This window comes from Paralichthys olivaceus, chromosome 15 (genome assembly GCF_024713975.1).
Source record: "Paralichthys olivaceus isolate ysfri-2021 chromosome 15, ASM2471397v2, whole genome shotgun sequence".
Taxonomy (NCBI): domain Eukaryota; kingdom Metazoa; phylum Chordata; class Actinopteri; order Pleuronectiformes; family Paralichthyidae; genus Paralichthys; species Paralichthys olivaceus.
The window spans coordinates 13,587,094-13,600,432 of record NC_091107.1 but is presented as its reverse complement, the minus strand read 5'-3'; the positions used below and the strand labels follow the sequence as shown (position 1 = coordinate 13,600,432).

Sequence of the window (13,339 nt, the reverse complement as noted above, 5' to 3'; positions counted from 1 at the left end):
CCAACTAAGTAGTGATAACTAGAACTATTTCTTCAGTTTATAACTTATTTAAAAGCCTACTAACAAGTAAAAAATCTGATCTGTGTCCAGTTCTTATTATATTATTTGTGTTTTGTTATATTCAAAATAGAAATGTGTAGATGGATGAAAAATGTTATAACTAGGACCCTAACTTGTGGTCTGTCTCACAGAGAATGAATGTGGAAAGATGTCAAGTGTAGCTCCGCACCCAAAAGGGGATATGAGTACATTGTGTGCTGACCAAACTGCCAACAGTTTGAGTATGAGGCTCATTTGGGTACCAAAAACTATCAGCAGTCTGTAGAACAACAAACCCGGCCAAGCATTTGTTATCTGCTACCAAAGTGCAAAACTATCTCCAAAGGCTATGGCATAAGCAACTTGGACTGCACTGCTTTGACTTTGATTTCAAGCCCCTGTGTACTTGTTTTCAAAAGTGAGACTGCTGCCGGGAGAGAAAGAAAAACAGCCGGCCTTGGTGTTAACAGAGTAATTTGTCAAACAAAAGACAAAACAACCCATCTGTTAGAACAGCTCTAGAAAAGCTGAAGTTTTAGAGGTAAGACACGCAGAGCTTTGAGTATGGTGATGAAGGTAGTGAAACACCAAAAGCAAAAACTTGTGACTGATATTAATGATGCGACTAAGTTAAATACAACCCTAAACTTGCATGGTTTGTAGTAAGAAGTGATGCATGGACAGAAGTGCTACAAAACACAATGATGCATAACAATCTGCATTATTATCGCAGATTTATATGGTTTATATACTGACTTAATACAACTACTCTCCCCTATATAATTCTATACAACTGTTGGATTTCAAAGGTGTTTCTGATGAAGATTGGCCTTACAGAATATTTGTGTCTTCAAACAGGCCCATGAACAGGCAGCGCATGTCAGATGTAGAAGAATAAATGTTTTTAGGTGGAATATGTATATACTAATGAAGGTCCTTATTATTATTATTATGGTTTTAACATTTATATATAGACCTTACCTGTGCTCTGACGGGACATTATTCAACATTTTCTAATAAACCAAATCCACTTGTTCATTATCACACAAAAAACGTATTTCACTTCAAATTAAATAAATTATGTCTCCTAATGACAATGACACAAAAACAAAACATTTTTCAAATTATTTTTGGGGCACGATAAAAATGACTTACTGGTGAGGAATAAAAATATCCATACATTAAAACATTTTTCAAACCATTTAACCTTCCAGTGCAGGTCTATTATAAGTGGGATAAGGTACAATGATTTAAACCAGGGATGTGGAACCTTCCCTGTCAAGAGCCATTTCAATTTTTAAAACATCCTTTGTGAGCCATACTAAATTATTGAACATATCACTCTTTAATACGATGGCTGGAACTGGCTGAAAAACTGTAAAAATATCTTCAGCATATTCCTTCAGTGTTTTTTTCCAATATCTCATGCTGTTTCAGTAATCTCCTCTGTGACGGCTGTTCGAGACAAACTGGCACTTAGGAACAGTATTACTTTGTCTATGTCAAGCAGATCTGCAGCAGCAACAAGGCTCCTTAGTAAATTCTCTTTCTGAATGAGGTTTCAGCCTATATATTCCTTTTTATTTCAACAAAATGTTGTTTGTCCGACAGTCCACATCTCCGGATTTCTTCTTGACATTTACCATCATTCACTCTGAATGCAACCCGGCAGGCATACAATCAGAAGGCCCCACCCTAAAGAACATGTTAGTCGACTACTTTTTCTTTTGTCAAAGGACCAATTAATTGCTGTGATGAGAAATTCATTTTGTATTATATTTATGAATTGTGTCACAGGCTCGATCAGATCTCTCAGTCTTGCATACCTTATGTGGCCTAGAGTCCAGAGTGTCCCTAAACCTGATCGGTTACATACAAACTCCTGTCCTGAGTCCTTTTATTCTTTTACAGGTATCAAACCATGACACATCTGATAAGGAGGTTTAATTTTACTTTAGTGTCATGACATCAGGACACATCTAAGCAGAAATGTGTCCATAAAGGCTCAGAATAAGGTTACACTGGTGACTAAATCAATGATCTGTGTCATCTTAAAGGTAAATTATTTATATGTTGTTTGTTCCTAAGGCTCAACTCTTTGATTTATCTATTAGATGAAAAAAGCCACCAATATAAAAGGGACACATAATGTGGCAACTTTTATAACACATGTCAAATACAACCCCCATAACCTCGTAGGGTAAAACTTGGCATGAAAGAGTAGCAGAAACCCTTGTTGTACTATGTTTTGTATATGAAAAGAAAATGGAATAGTTTGTAATGTGCACATTATTATGAAACTCTCCTGCTCATGATAATAATAATGTTTGAAGCAACATTTACACACTGCAGACTGAACAAAAATTAAAATAAAATGATACTAAATACAAGGCCAAATGCTTCGGAGCTTGAACCAAATTAGTACATGAAATATTTGTCTATTATTTTATTCATCATGCAACACATTAATTAGGACTAGTAATTTTCAGATGAGAACATTTAATCTTAGCATTAGTTTTACCTGTCAAGCTTTTAGTCATGTTACCAGTACTGACACTATGACAGTGATACACTGAACCCACCTCCAGCAAGGGCATATGGGCTATAGAGATATTTTTTACATTTTTGGAAAACACCAGATCCATGCTTATTGTGGCAAAAAAAATGCACCGAAAAAAGGTAGTTTGTTTACCACAAAATAGATTAAAAGAAGAAGGGGGAAGATGCAGTAAAAGATAAGCATCTGGAATAACTTCCAAATGTGCAAAGATGATCCCCAAAAGGTTGAGTGTCAGATATGCTAAAGGAAACTTTAGTTACCTTTGTGAGGAAAGTTAGACTTGGCACAAAGGAAACCTGGGAAAAGTTGTGCAATTTGCTCCCGATCCCCCTTCTGAACACACCAAGAAGACTTCAGCAGACTAAACAATTGACTGTAATCTTTTTTTGTAGATGAAGATTAGACCAAAGACATTTGGGGCATACAATGGATAAACATTAGGCGAAGGTCAGGTTGAATCTAATTGTCATTCCTTTGACATGCCTCACAAGGACTCAGGAACAGGTATACAGACCAATGAGGACACATCAACAGAGACAAAACAAGGACAAAAACATTCAGACTTCTGCTACCACAAGAGGTAAGGTGAACAAGGTATAGCTCTGATCTACCCCACACATGCTTGAGAGAATTACAAACAAATCTTGACGAGTAATTACGACAATACAGTACAATTTTCAAAATGAGGAGTGGATGGGATCAGTAACAAGGTACATTTTACAAGGAGACAACCATGGACCACACCTAGAACACCACCACAACTGAACGCTGAGAAACTGGAATGGCTTAAACAGTGGTCACAATCACACTGACACACAGCACAGGAAATGTACTGGTACATTTACCCCGTTAGGTGGTAAGTCGGACAGGCAGCGAGGAGAGAGTGGGTTGTCCAAACCACAAAGGAGTGTTGGTGGCTGCCGGAACGAAACAAAGAAGACAACAGCTACAACATCCCACATAAAAGTTTGTTGTCATTACACAACAGAGACAAAGTTTGTTGTTGTTGTTTGATGATAATTATGAATAAAGAAATAATTATGAATAAAGATTTATAGCAGTTATTAGAGATCACAGAATAATTCACAAACTACTAGCCTGCCCAATGCCTGCTACCAATGCCTGCTACCAATGCCTGCTACCAATGCCTTTTCCTTTTGATTTAATTAAAAAATATATAAAATAAAAATAATTTTAAATACAGCAGTATGTTGCAGAATGATATTCACAAATCTCTAACAAAATTAGGGTGTACCTTAGTAACCTTACACCTACAAAAATTGTAAAGAATGTTATGTATGTTAAAAAAAGGGAGGACATTAAAATGATCACAAAAATAGTTTTTGCCAATACATCATACATCACAGGCGACAAGTGATAAATGATAGAGAAAGCTAAAGGCGAGGAAAAAGAAGCGACTGAAAGTTTAAAAAAAACAGGGGAGGAAGTTCGAGGAGTGAAAAATAACTAATTAAGTAATGAAATGAACAATCTATCCAGTCTCTTTATATCAGTGGAAAGCATTAAACATCCTTCCACCAGTGACTGTTCACCAAGCTAAAGTCAACTTGGCATTTTCCCATGGATGACAGTAGAGTCTTAAAAGATTAGTGAGTGTAGCTTTGCTGTCTTGTCATGTTTAGCCATGCAATGATTGAAACTTCATTAATTTTGCCCATTTCAGGTTCAGAACATCTGAAAGAGCAACAAAACTAAGAGCTTATGTGGTGAAAATTACTAGAAAATACTTTTACAGTTATGTTAAAGGATAGGTTGACCTGGACCCTTGACATTTTTTTCAGGCCTCATATTTTCAAGATCAGTATTGCCAAGAATGAATTTGCAGCACTGTGGTGTGGTTTATCTCAGGTTAGTGTTTGCATGGGGTCAGTTTAGAGCTGTATTGGATGATTGTGCACTGAAGGTCTGTATCAGCCAAATTCTTTGTGGATTCACTTCCAGACCCCCACTTCATGGGAGTACAGGAAGCAATATCATCCCAAAAATGTGCCTATAGTGCTAGATTACAGCCTGTTTCTTTTTTACTCAATTTTGTACTAACTAAAGTTTTAGTTGCTTGTGGTTACTGTGAACTAACGTGACATTCTGTTTCAACAGGAACTCAGGAAGAGCCTGAGAGCAAAAAAAGAGACATTGAGGGAGCAGTGGATGCGATAAAGCAGCAAGAAAAGAACAGCACCAACATTTTATATTTTTATATATAAATGATAGGATGATTGGATACCTCTGCCACATGGACAAAATTATTTTAAAACCTATTTCTGGTAAAAACAAGAAGCTATGTCACAGATATTGATTGGTGTTACAGTAGTCAACTGTTTTGAATGCGCAACACACCCTCCGCAGCAGAGTTGACAACAACTCTTTGCTGTTAAAGTCTTCAAACCACCACCAGCTTGCAGATACAACCAATGAGTAGGACAGCGTAGAACTCTGTATGCTGGTTGGCAACTAGTGGAAATTATAGTCATGGGCAGTGAGTTGACAATTTGAGAAAGCATCTTTATTGGATGCAGAATTAATAAAAAGCCCCTGTGGGCAGTATCAGTCATCAAATAGTGGAAATCAGCTAACACGAAGAGCAAAGAAAGGAGTTTCAGAAGATTAAAAATATTATTGTGTTTCTTTTTTTTCACATCCTTAGCAAATAAGACATAAATGAATGGTTAACACGGGGATACAATTCTGCCTTTAATCACGGGGCATTGCAATAAAGCATGACGTTACATGTTAAATAGCTTCTGCTTCCGGGGAAAACAACATCTAATGATGCAGTAATGCTCAAGAGAGATGCAGAAAATAGAAACCCCTACTGTAAAGCAATGGAACACAATGTTCTTATAGTACAGCACAATTTTATGCCATTAATAAAAAATGAAAACATTTTAGATTAGTTCATGCTACAGATGACTAAAGTGCACAGATTCAAAAAGTACATAAGAAACAATGATGAAGCAGCTACAGTGTGGTAGCAGAAGAATTACTGAACTGAATCAAATGTAATAAAGAGAACCTCCTGGACTTTCTGTATTTGTACAAACATTGCTTACTTGTTGACGAGCCACATGATTATTATTTCATCCTACAATTATTACTCAATTCAGCTGCTGCTCAGTTTTTCAGGATTCTCCATCTTACTGGCAGCAATGACACTTTTACTTCAACTCTACTGAATAATCAACAGCTGATAGGGAAATGAGACATTTCTCTCAACATTTCAGAGACCTGGATGCAGCTCTTGTTTCCCAGTTTCCCCACCACACTTATCAAGAGGCAATGCAGCACAAAGAAAATTAGGTAGTTGTGCAGTCTTACAATGTTTCTCTCATACCAGCACCATTCCATCAAACAGACTTTGGTGAATCTAAAATGTGACAATGTGTCGTGTAGCTAGACAACATTATGAATATGTGAATATGTTCATGATCAGAATAAATAAAGAAAATAAATAATTTTTGATGCAACAAAATATAAAAATGGGCCATAATGTATTCACTGGAGATAATCATAAATCCATTCATAAGAGTTCTAGTAGAAAAAGCAAGCGATCACTTCATCAGACCATTTCAGTAATGAAGCGCTTCCCTAATTAATGCGATCTATCTAACTGAATAGGTAGCTGAAACTCAATAGTAAGTCCTTCAAAATCTCATAAAGACTTCTCAGTTTAAAATGAATACTGTGGAAACTGTGCATTTTAACTGAAAAATCAGTTACTTGGAGTAAGTTCTATAATTGAAGAAACAATTAAAAAGAGATGAATTTGAGATATATCTGTTAGTAAAAGTACACAAAATGTGAATGCAACCACCGAGGTTGTCAACAAAGTATATGCTGCCAGATATATGAATTGCATGAGGCTTTTGTGCTCATGTGATTACATTTTTGACCAAAAATACAACTGAGTGACTCGCAGCAAGTAGGTTCCAGGTTCAAGTCACTGTTCTGCAGGGGCCTCTCTGTGTCAAGTTTGCATGATGTTCTCCCCATGTCTGTGTGGGTTTTTCTCTGGGTACTCCGACTTCCCATATGAGTCCAGAGACATGTCGATTAGGGTTAAGTTGATGGAGACTATAAATTTACCTGACCTGAAAAGCTAGTTTGTCTCTGCATGTTGTCCCTGCGATCTGCTGGGGACCTGTCCAGGGTTTATCCCGCCTTGTGCAGAATGCTGGAATTAGCTCAAGCCCCCCTGTGACCCTTATAGGATGCAGTATAAATAATGGATGGATGGATGGATGGATGGATGGATGGATGGACAAAATAAGAACTGTCAAGGAAACTATTTAGCATCAAGTCCACTGATATTCCCAGTATGTTAGTATTTGCAGGTCACTCTGTCCAGGACAAGCTGGCCATGATCTCCGGGTAATTGTTCCTCTCATGGCTAATAATCTCACCCATCTGTACGATATAATGAGTCTGTAATTACACTTTATAATCAGAGAGCACTCTGAGGTCACAGCTTTTATATTAAAAAAGGCTGGGGAATTTATAAGCACCTCAAATTAAGTCTCAGAACAACAGTTTAAACCTGCATCAGAAGTGGTTCAAACAAGCGTCAGAGCGTGATTACGTGCGGGTGGAGAGGACAATCTGCCCGCGTATGTAGACGAGGCCAAGTACGTGGACCCAAGGACTGTATCCAGATTCGCAAGAGATATGTAAAGAGGTGATGAGAAGTGTCTGCATGATCTTGCTAAGACTGAAATGAGAGAGGCATAGTTCTGTATTTAAGAGAAATGACTGCTTTTGGTGCTCAAAAACTCCAGAGAAATGTGAATGGCAGGTGTAAGCGAAGCAAAAGTAAAATGCTCTTTGACTGCAATGCATTAGAGTGTAGCCTTAATCTGAGATAATCTAAATGCACATTTAATTGGAGTTCAGAATCAAAAATGTCAGAAATATATGATATATTAATAATTCTTTTGCCTGTTTGTGGTGCATCTTAACTTTTGTGAGCTGCTGAGAAATCAAATTCAGTGGAGATAAGAGGGGAAACAATTTACATTCAAATGAAAAGCCAATGCAACAAGTGTGAAAAGATGGACCTGATAAATAGTATAGTAGCTAAAGCCTGACCTGCTGAATGATCAGGATTTAGAGGTTTACTTTTATTTACATTACAAGTTACGGTTTACATCTCAACAGAATCTCTCTGAATCTTATGATCTATCCAAAGAGGGAGTTTTATGATGCATTAGTATTTTCTGATCTACATTTTTGTCAGAAATAATGGGTGCTCTACTAACCGGTCATGTAAGTGCTGACACTCCACCCAACTTCATCACAGTTCACCTTTCAGTAGGCAAATGTGTGTCCATGTGCTGGTGTGTCAGCATGTGTGTGTGAAATGAGCACAGACATGACTCTTTCACCTGAGTGAACTCACTTGATGCTCTGCCAGCTCGACCGGCTGTGTCTCCCCTCTGGCCTTTCAGTTAAAATAAATGATCCCTGGGTGGCTACTGCTCTTTTTATAAAATGGCTCCAAGTCAGCAAGAACTGAATGTCCATTTCAAAGGGCAGGTAAATTAAAAGCTTCAAAGCTTTAAATCTGATAATTTTTCCAGAAGCAAGGCACGTGTCTAAGGTTTACCTAAATCTGATGTGTGTAAAACTGGACGCTATGAATATGAAAAACCAAACCATGACACAATACTGGCCTCATTTAAAAACAGTGGCAGATGTTGCTCTCAGGAAGGGGGCATTCAATATTCTGTTTTGGCTTTCAAGCAAACCATTAAGCAAGCTCATCTAAAATGTTTATGAAAATTATCATATGTTGTTTCACATCACTGTGATCAGTGAGTGTCTAGCCAGGCATTTGCAGGGCATATTAAAACATTTACCTCTTTTAATGTCTTCATTTCAGAGCAGGCTGTTTCAGTTTAACTACTTTTTAGCTGATATCAGCACACTAGCTTTTTTGCCATCCATTGCAATCAAAAGTGTGATGGCTAAGACCATTACTGTAGTTTTAACATGCCTGCTGGCCCATCATCCAATCAGCACATGAAACACAATGATATATCTGGTGAGGCTATTGGGTATAATTCCACTGTTCTATGCAGTTTTAACCATTCAAATGTCTTTTTGTCAGTGGGAGCTGATGTTCAAAGTCAAAGTAAATGAAAATCCTCCAGAGCAAAACCAGCTCTTATTCAGTTTTATGTCAGCTGTCGAATCCACTATGTTACTATTTTAGAAGAAATGCATTGTTTAATTGACGGAACAAATTATTTTAGGTTGATAATGAAGTAGGTTTTAAAGAAATCTATGTAAACTAATGGGCCATTTACATCAGAGATTCCAAAAACTGTCTCGTAGCAGTAGCACTGAGGATTCAGCAGCAGCAAAAGGATTTAACAGCCACATGAGACTTGTGAGGCATCCACATTTGGAAAGAGTCTGTTCAAAAGACTTTCAAAGCTTCTGTATGGAATCTGTATGAAATGTAATTTGGTCACCAAAATGTAAAATCGAAATCAGTATAACCAAGAGACAGAAGCAGGTAAGTCATGTTCAATGTTTTTAAACAAAATATTAAGGTGAAAAGATGTGACTGTCTTTGAAAGGCAGATTTTGTAGCATTTTGCATTACTGAGATTGTTGACGAAAAGCAGCGAAGCACAAAGGGAGAGAGAAAAGAGGTATGACATGTGCTAAAGGTCCCCGACTGGCATCAAACAGGCATTGCCACTGTTAAGGCTTCTGGCTCACCATGATGCCTCCAAGAGGTGATTACTAAAGACAGCAGTCACACATATTAAGTGCTTGGTACTGAAGCACTGTCAGATGAGGGATGACATTAATTTCAAGGACTTTTTGTGGAATGAAAGATAAACTCAATGACTTCTTGCTGAGCTGAAGATTATTTCATGGGCCATACTGGGAGGGAACCTTTACCATCTCTCGCTAGCATGAAATCTGCACCACAGGCAGTTCACCAGTCTATATATAGATCAGGGTGGTTTCAAAACAGCCAAGTACATTGTGCAAACAGATCTTAATTCTTTATACATTATGCATGTAAGATATTCAAAAAAACCCTCACCTGTGCCATCCATCATCCTGCTGCTTTGTATACATACTGTATACAAAGATTACCCGACCAGCATACAGATTTAAACATGCCTCTAAAGACAAACAGACAGAGGCACCACTCAAAGGGCCTATAAAGAGTGACTTCTCCCTGACCACAGAGTAACCTATAATTGGGGGCCCAATATCAGCGTGCCTAAAAACACAGCTTACAACATACATGTTTTAAAATAGAAGGTGGTCTGGTGGGGCTGAGACACACTGGGCAGAGTAAGGTGGAGCTTCGTGGCTTGAACACGCTTGACTTGGCAGTGTGTGTGTGTGTGTGCCCTATCTGCTATGAAGCAATCGTCGCCCACGGCCACTCACATACACGTGATGCACTCTCATCCTTGCGCTTTCATCGGGGGACTCGCCATAGTCCGCAAAAAGACACGTAGACGTGCTGGTGTGAAAACCCTCTTCTTGCTTTTGTGCAATGTCAAGTGCTGAAAATGAAGTAAATGCTGTACATACACAATTTATACAGACACTCACTGGGTCTTGGTTAATGCTGTAGCAGCAAGAGATGCCAGCACTCACTTGTAATGTACAGCAATTAAATAATTTCCAATGCAGGATTTATTCAAACGTGTTCTTAAACGGCTAACATATACCAAAATTATACAAGTGAAAAAGGAGATTAAATAACCTGTGATTTAATATAATATAATGTGCTACACATAAATGTGCAGCACATGACTGGTCTTTTATAGGAATTCAAATTGGCAGTATAAACAATTGCTGTGACGCTATAAAAACTACAGGATATTTCACTAAATGAGAAAAACTATTGAAATATTGAAAAGGTCCATAACTATGGACTCATATGCTACTGCTGGGAAGTAGTATATATACTATATTCCCAACATTAAGTGCACAGTCAGTGTATGTGCTGACTTAAATTACTGACGGACATTTCCATAGAAATGTCTGTTCAACCTATTAAACTTCCATTTTATTTGCCTCAGTATTAGTGATGGAACTAAAATAACTGGGAGGTACCAGTTTAAAATTAATGAAAAAGGCAAAGCAGGGGAGGGGTGTGTTCCCCTCTATTACTAAATCCACTAAGGTGCCCTTGAGCAAACACCTTAACCCACTGCTGCTCCAGCGGAACTGCTCAGTGACCAACACCTAAGATTGTGGGTGTGCTGTGCATTCACCATGTATGAGCAAAGCTATTCCAGTTAAACTACCCTGGTTAAATAAAGATTAGGTTCATAATTACCAAGTCAATACTGCCAATAACGAAGCATTGTGTCATTCTGTAAAGAGTTTACAAAGTATTATCCTTGAATCGAGATCTCTGTGGGGTTTCAGAGTTGAAGGTGAGCCTATTTAAATGTACAGACATGTTGTATTTTGTACATTTACAATCAGGCATGTAGCAGATATCACTTGTTTCACTGAGGACATTAAAATAAATGTGCAAAAACAGAGGTTAGCTCTTGCTGTGGTACAGTTATGTTCTATTTCTGTAAAACTAGCTATATTAAGCTCTTAAGTACATAAGTAAAGCTGCAAGATAAATGTACTCTAGACTGCATAAATCCAATTTTGGAAAAATCTATTTATTCTGTTGAGCCCCACCAGCCTATGAAACTACCTTTAGGTAATCAGCTAGCTTAGCTTGTCTTGAAAACTGTAGGGTTTTTTGTCTCACTGTTTTGGGCCACAGTCGTGTTACTGATCAAAAGTCAAACAAGACACTTGTCCTTTTCAGCAGAGCACAGAAAAAGGGGAGAAGAGAGAGGATGGTGAGAGGCTGTGTGAAGCACTTCTATTCTACCCTTCCCCCCTCCTGAACAGTAGCAGATGACAATAGCTTCTAAACCAGGGCACGCCAGACATCCTGACAAAGGCAGGCTCCTCCCAAGCTGCTGAGTCCCTGTTCCCAAATAAACATAGCCACAGGGAGAGGGCAAGAGTCGGGATGTAGCGCTTGCCATGTCCAGACTAGCGGCAAAATCAGTCCTTCAGCCCAGGAGCAAAGCATTCAGTCGGTAAACCGTAAAATGCACGCTGGACAAGGTAATCTCTCGACACAGTACATGGCTCAAATGCATTCTTCCTCATTTGGTCTGCATCAAAAAATAATGTTACAAAAATATACATAGATCCAAAACTGAAAAGCAAATAAATCGATCTCCAAATACACTCCCACAATGGTAAAATATAAATGCTATTTAAACCTTACTCACATGTATGCAGGTGAAAGGGGTGAGGACCTGGATGTCTTAAGAACTGGCACTGGGAATTTCCAGCTGACAGGAGAACCGCTTTTCCATTTCAACGGCATGTTGTTGTCACCAGAATGGTGCTACAGCAATACCAACAGCAAAGACCATTTCCATGAAAAGGTTTCCAATGCAGTCTTCCATCCCACTCTGCCCACACCATTTAAGGGGGAGGGAGAGAAGCAGCGGCGACGGCAGCAGCAGCTATAGAAATAAACTGGTAGAGGCAGTGCGGGTTACAGTCAGGGTTGTGACTTTAGCGGCAGCGCTGAGAAGCCAATAGATTGCATCCACCGCGTCTGCTTGCCCTGCTGCATTCACAGTTGTCTTGTGGTAGGAGGGGGAAGAAGTCCTGCCTTCCCATCACCCTAACAGCTTCTGTGAATAGTGCAGTAGCTAAGCAACAGTGCCACCTTGTAAAAGGAGTTGTGATTACAGCTCTGGGCTTGCTATGGAATGGGGTTGATTAAGCAGTAACAAAAAGAGTACAAAAACTCTTTATACAACTCAATACATATATTTGCTCAACATGGTTTTGTCCATTTTAATTCAATTAGTAACAATGATAAAATAAATTCCACCAGATAAAATTGGAGATCTTAAAAAATCCAGTGATTCTCAATTATCTCTTTATCAACAAAGTGTGGATTTCAAGTTTATCAGTAATTTTTTCTGAAAACAAAAATAAACAATAATATAAATAGTCCTAATGACATTTTAGTGGATGTAGAAATTAAATGGTAAAGATAAAGATACTTTTTATTAAGATGAGGCCTTTATATCTACATTAAGAGCAGATTCCTTCTCCATAAAGTTTGCTATATTCCCATGTTTTTCAGTAGCCCAAAACGGACAAACCAAACACTAGTGCAAGGGACAGATTTTGCATTTGTATGTTAGCTGTAGGCCACAGTAGGTTGTTCTCCAAGTTTTGAGGGGGAAAATGAAATGAGGGTAAATTCAGTTGGTTGTAAACTGCAACTTCACGCTAGTACACCAGCAGTTTTATTTTTCAATGCTGTTCTCCTACCAAGTTTTATGTAAATATGTACATATATATATACATATGTATGTAGCACCAAACTCTTGTCTGCAACCCCAATCAAATAATTAAAAACTCAATAACAGTCTGATCTGATGCAAAGGAAGGGTAAAGTGCTCCTTCTTCTCGTGGTACTCTAAATGCCACTTCCACTTTTGCTGTCACAGCAGCCTAATCACACCGATGCTATTGATTTCATTAATTAAATTTTTTTGAATCTCTATTTTCTTTGTAAGCTTGTAGTCTTCCCACCTCAGTATCATTTGCTGATTAGAAGCTTGACATAGCAAAGACGCCTTTACACTCCGGGTTAACAAAAACAGCAGCATGCTCCAGCCAAGTCTTTCATAACTT

The 13,339-nt window shown here is 38.2% G+C and overlaps 1 protein-coding gene across 4 annotated transcripts in view; it reads right to left on the bottom strand.

The window, feature by feature from the left end:
- klhl13 (kelch-like family member 13) overlaps window positions 1–13,339 on the bottom strand; it is a 33,998-nt gene that overhangs the window by 17,015 nt on the left and 3,644 nt on the right. The window contains exons 1-2 of one of the 4 annotated variants that reach the window (XM_069539938.1): window positions 11,908–12,275; window positions 3,445–3,516 (exon numbers count right to left, since the gene is read on the bottom strand). The exons of 1 other annotated variant lie outside the window; for it this stretch is intronic. In XM_069539938.1, the coding sequence (XP_069396039.1) occupies window positions 3,445–3,516; window positions 11,908–12,005 (170 nt within the window). In that variant the 5' untranslated portion in view covers window positions 12,006–12,275. Of the gene's footprint in view, window positions 1–3,444; window positions 3,517–11,907; window positions 12,276–13,339 lie in introns of those variants that run through there. 2 more of the 4 variants (XM_069539939.1, XM_020085606.2) reach the window with 2 other exon arrangements.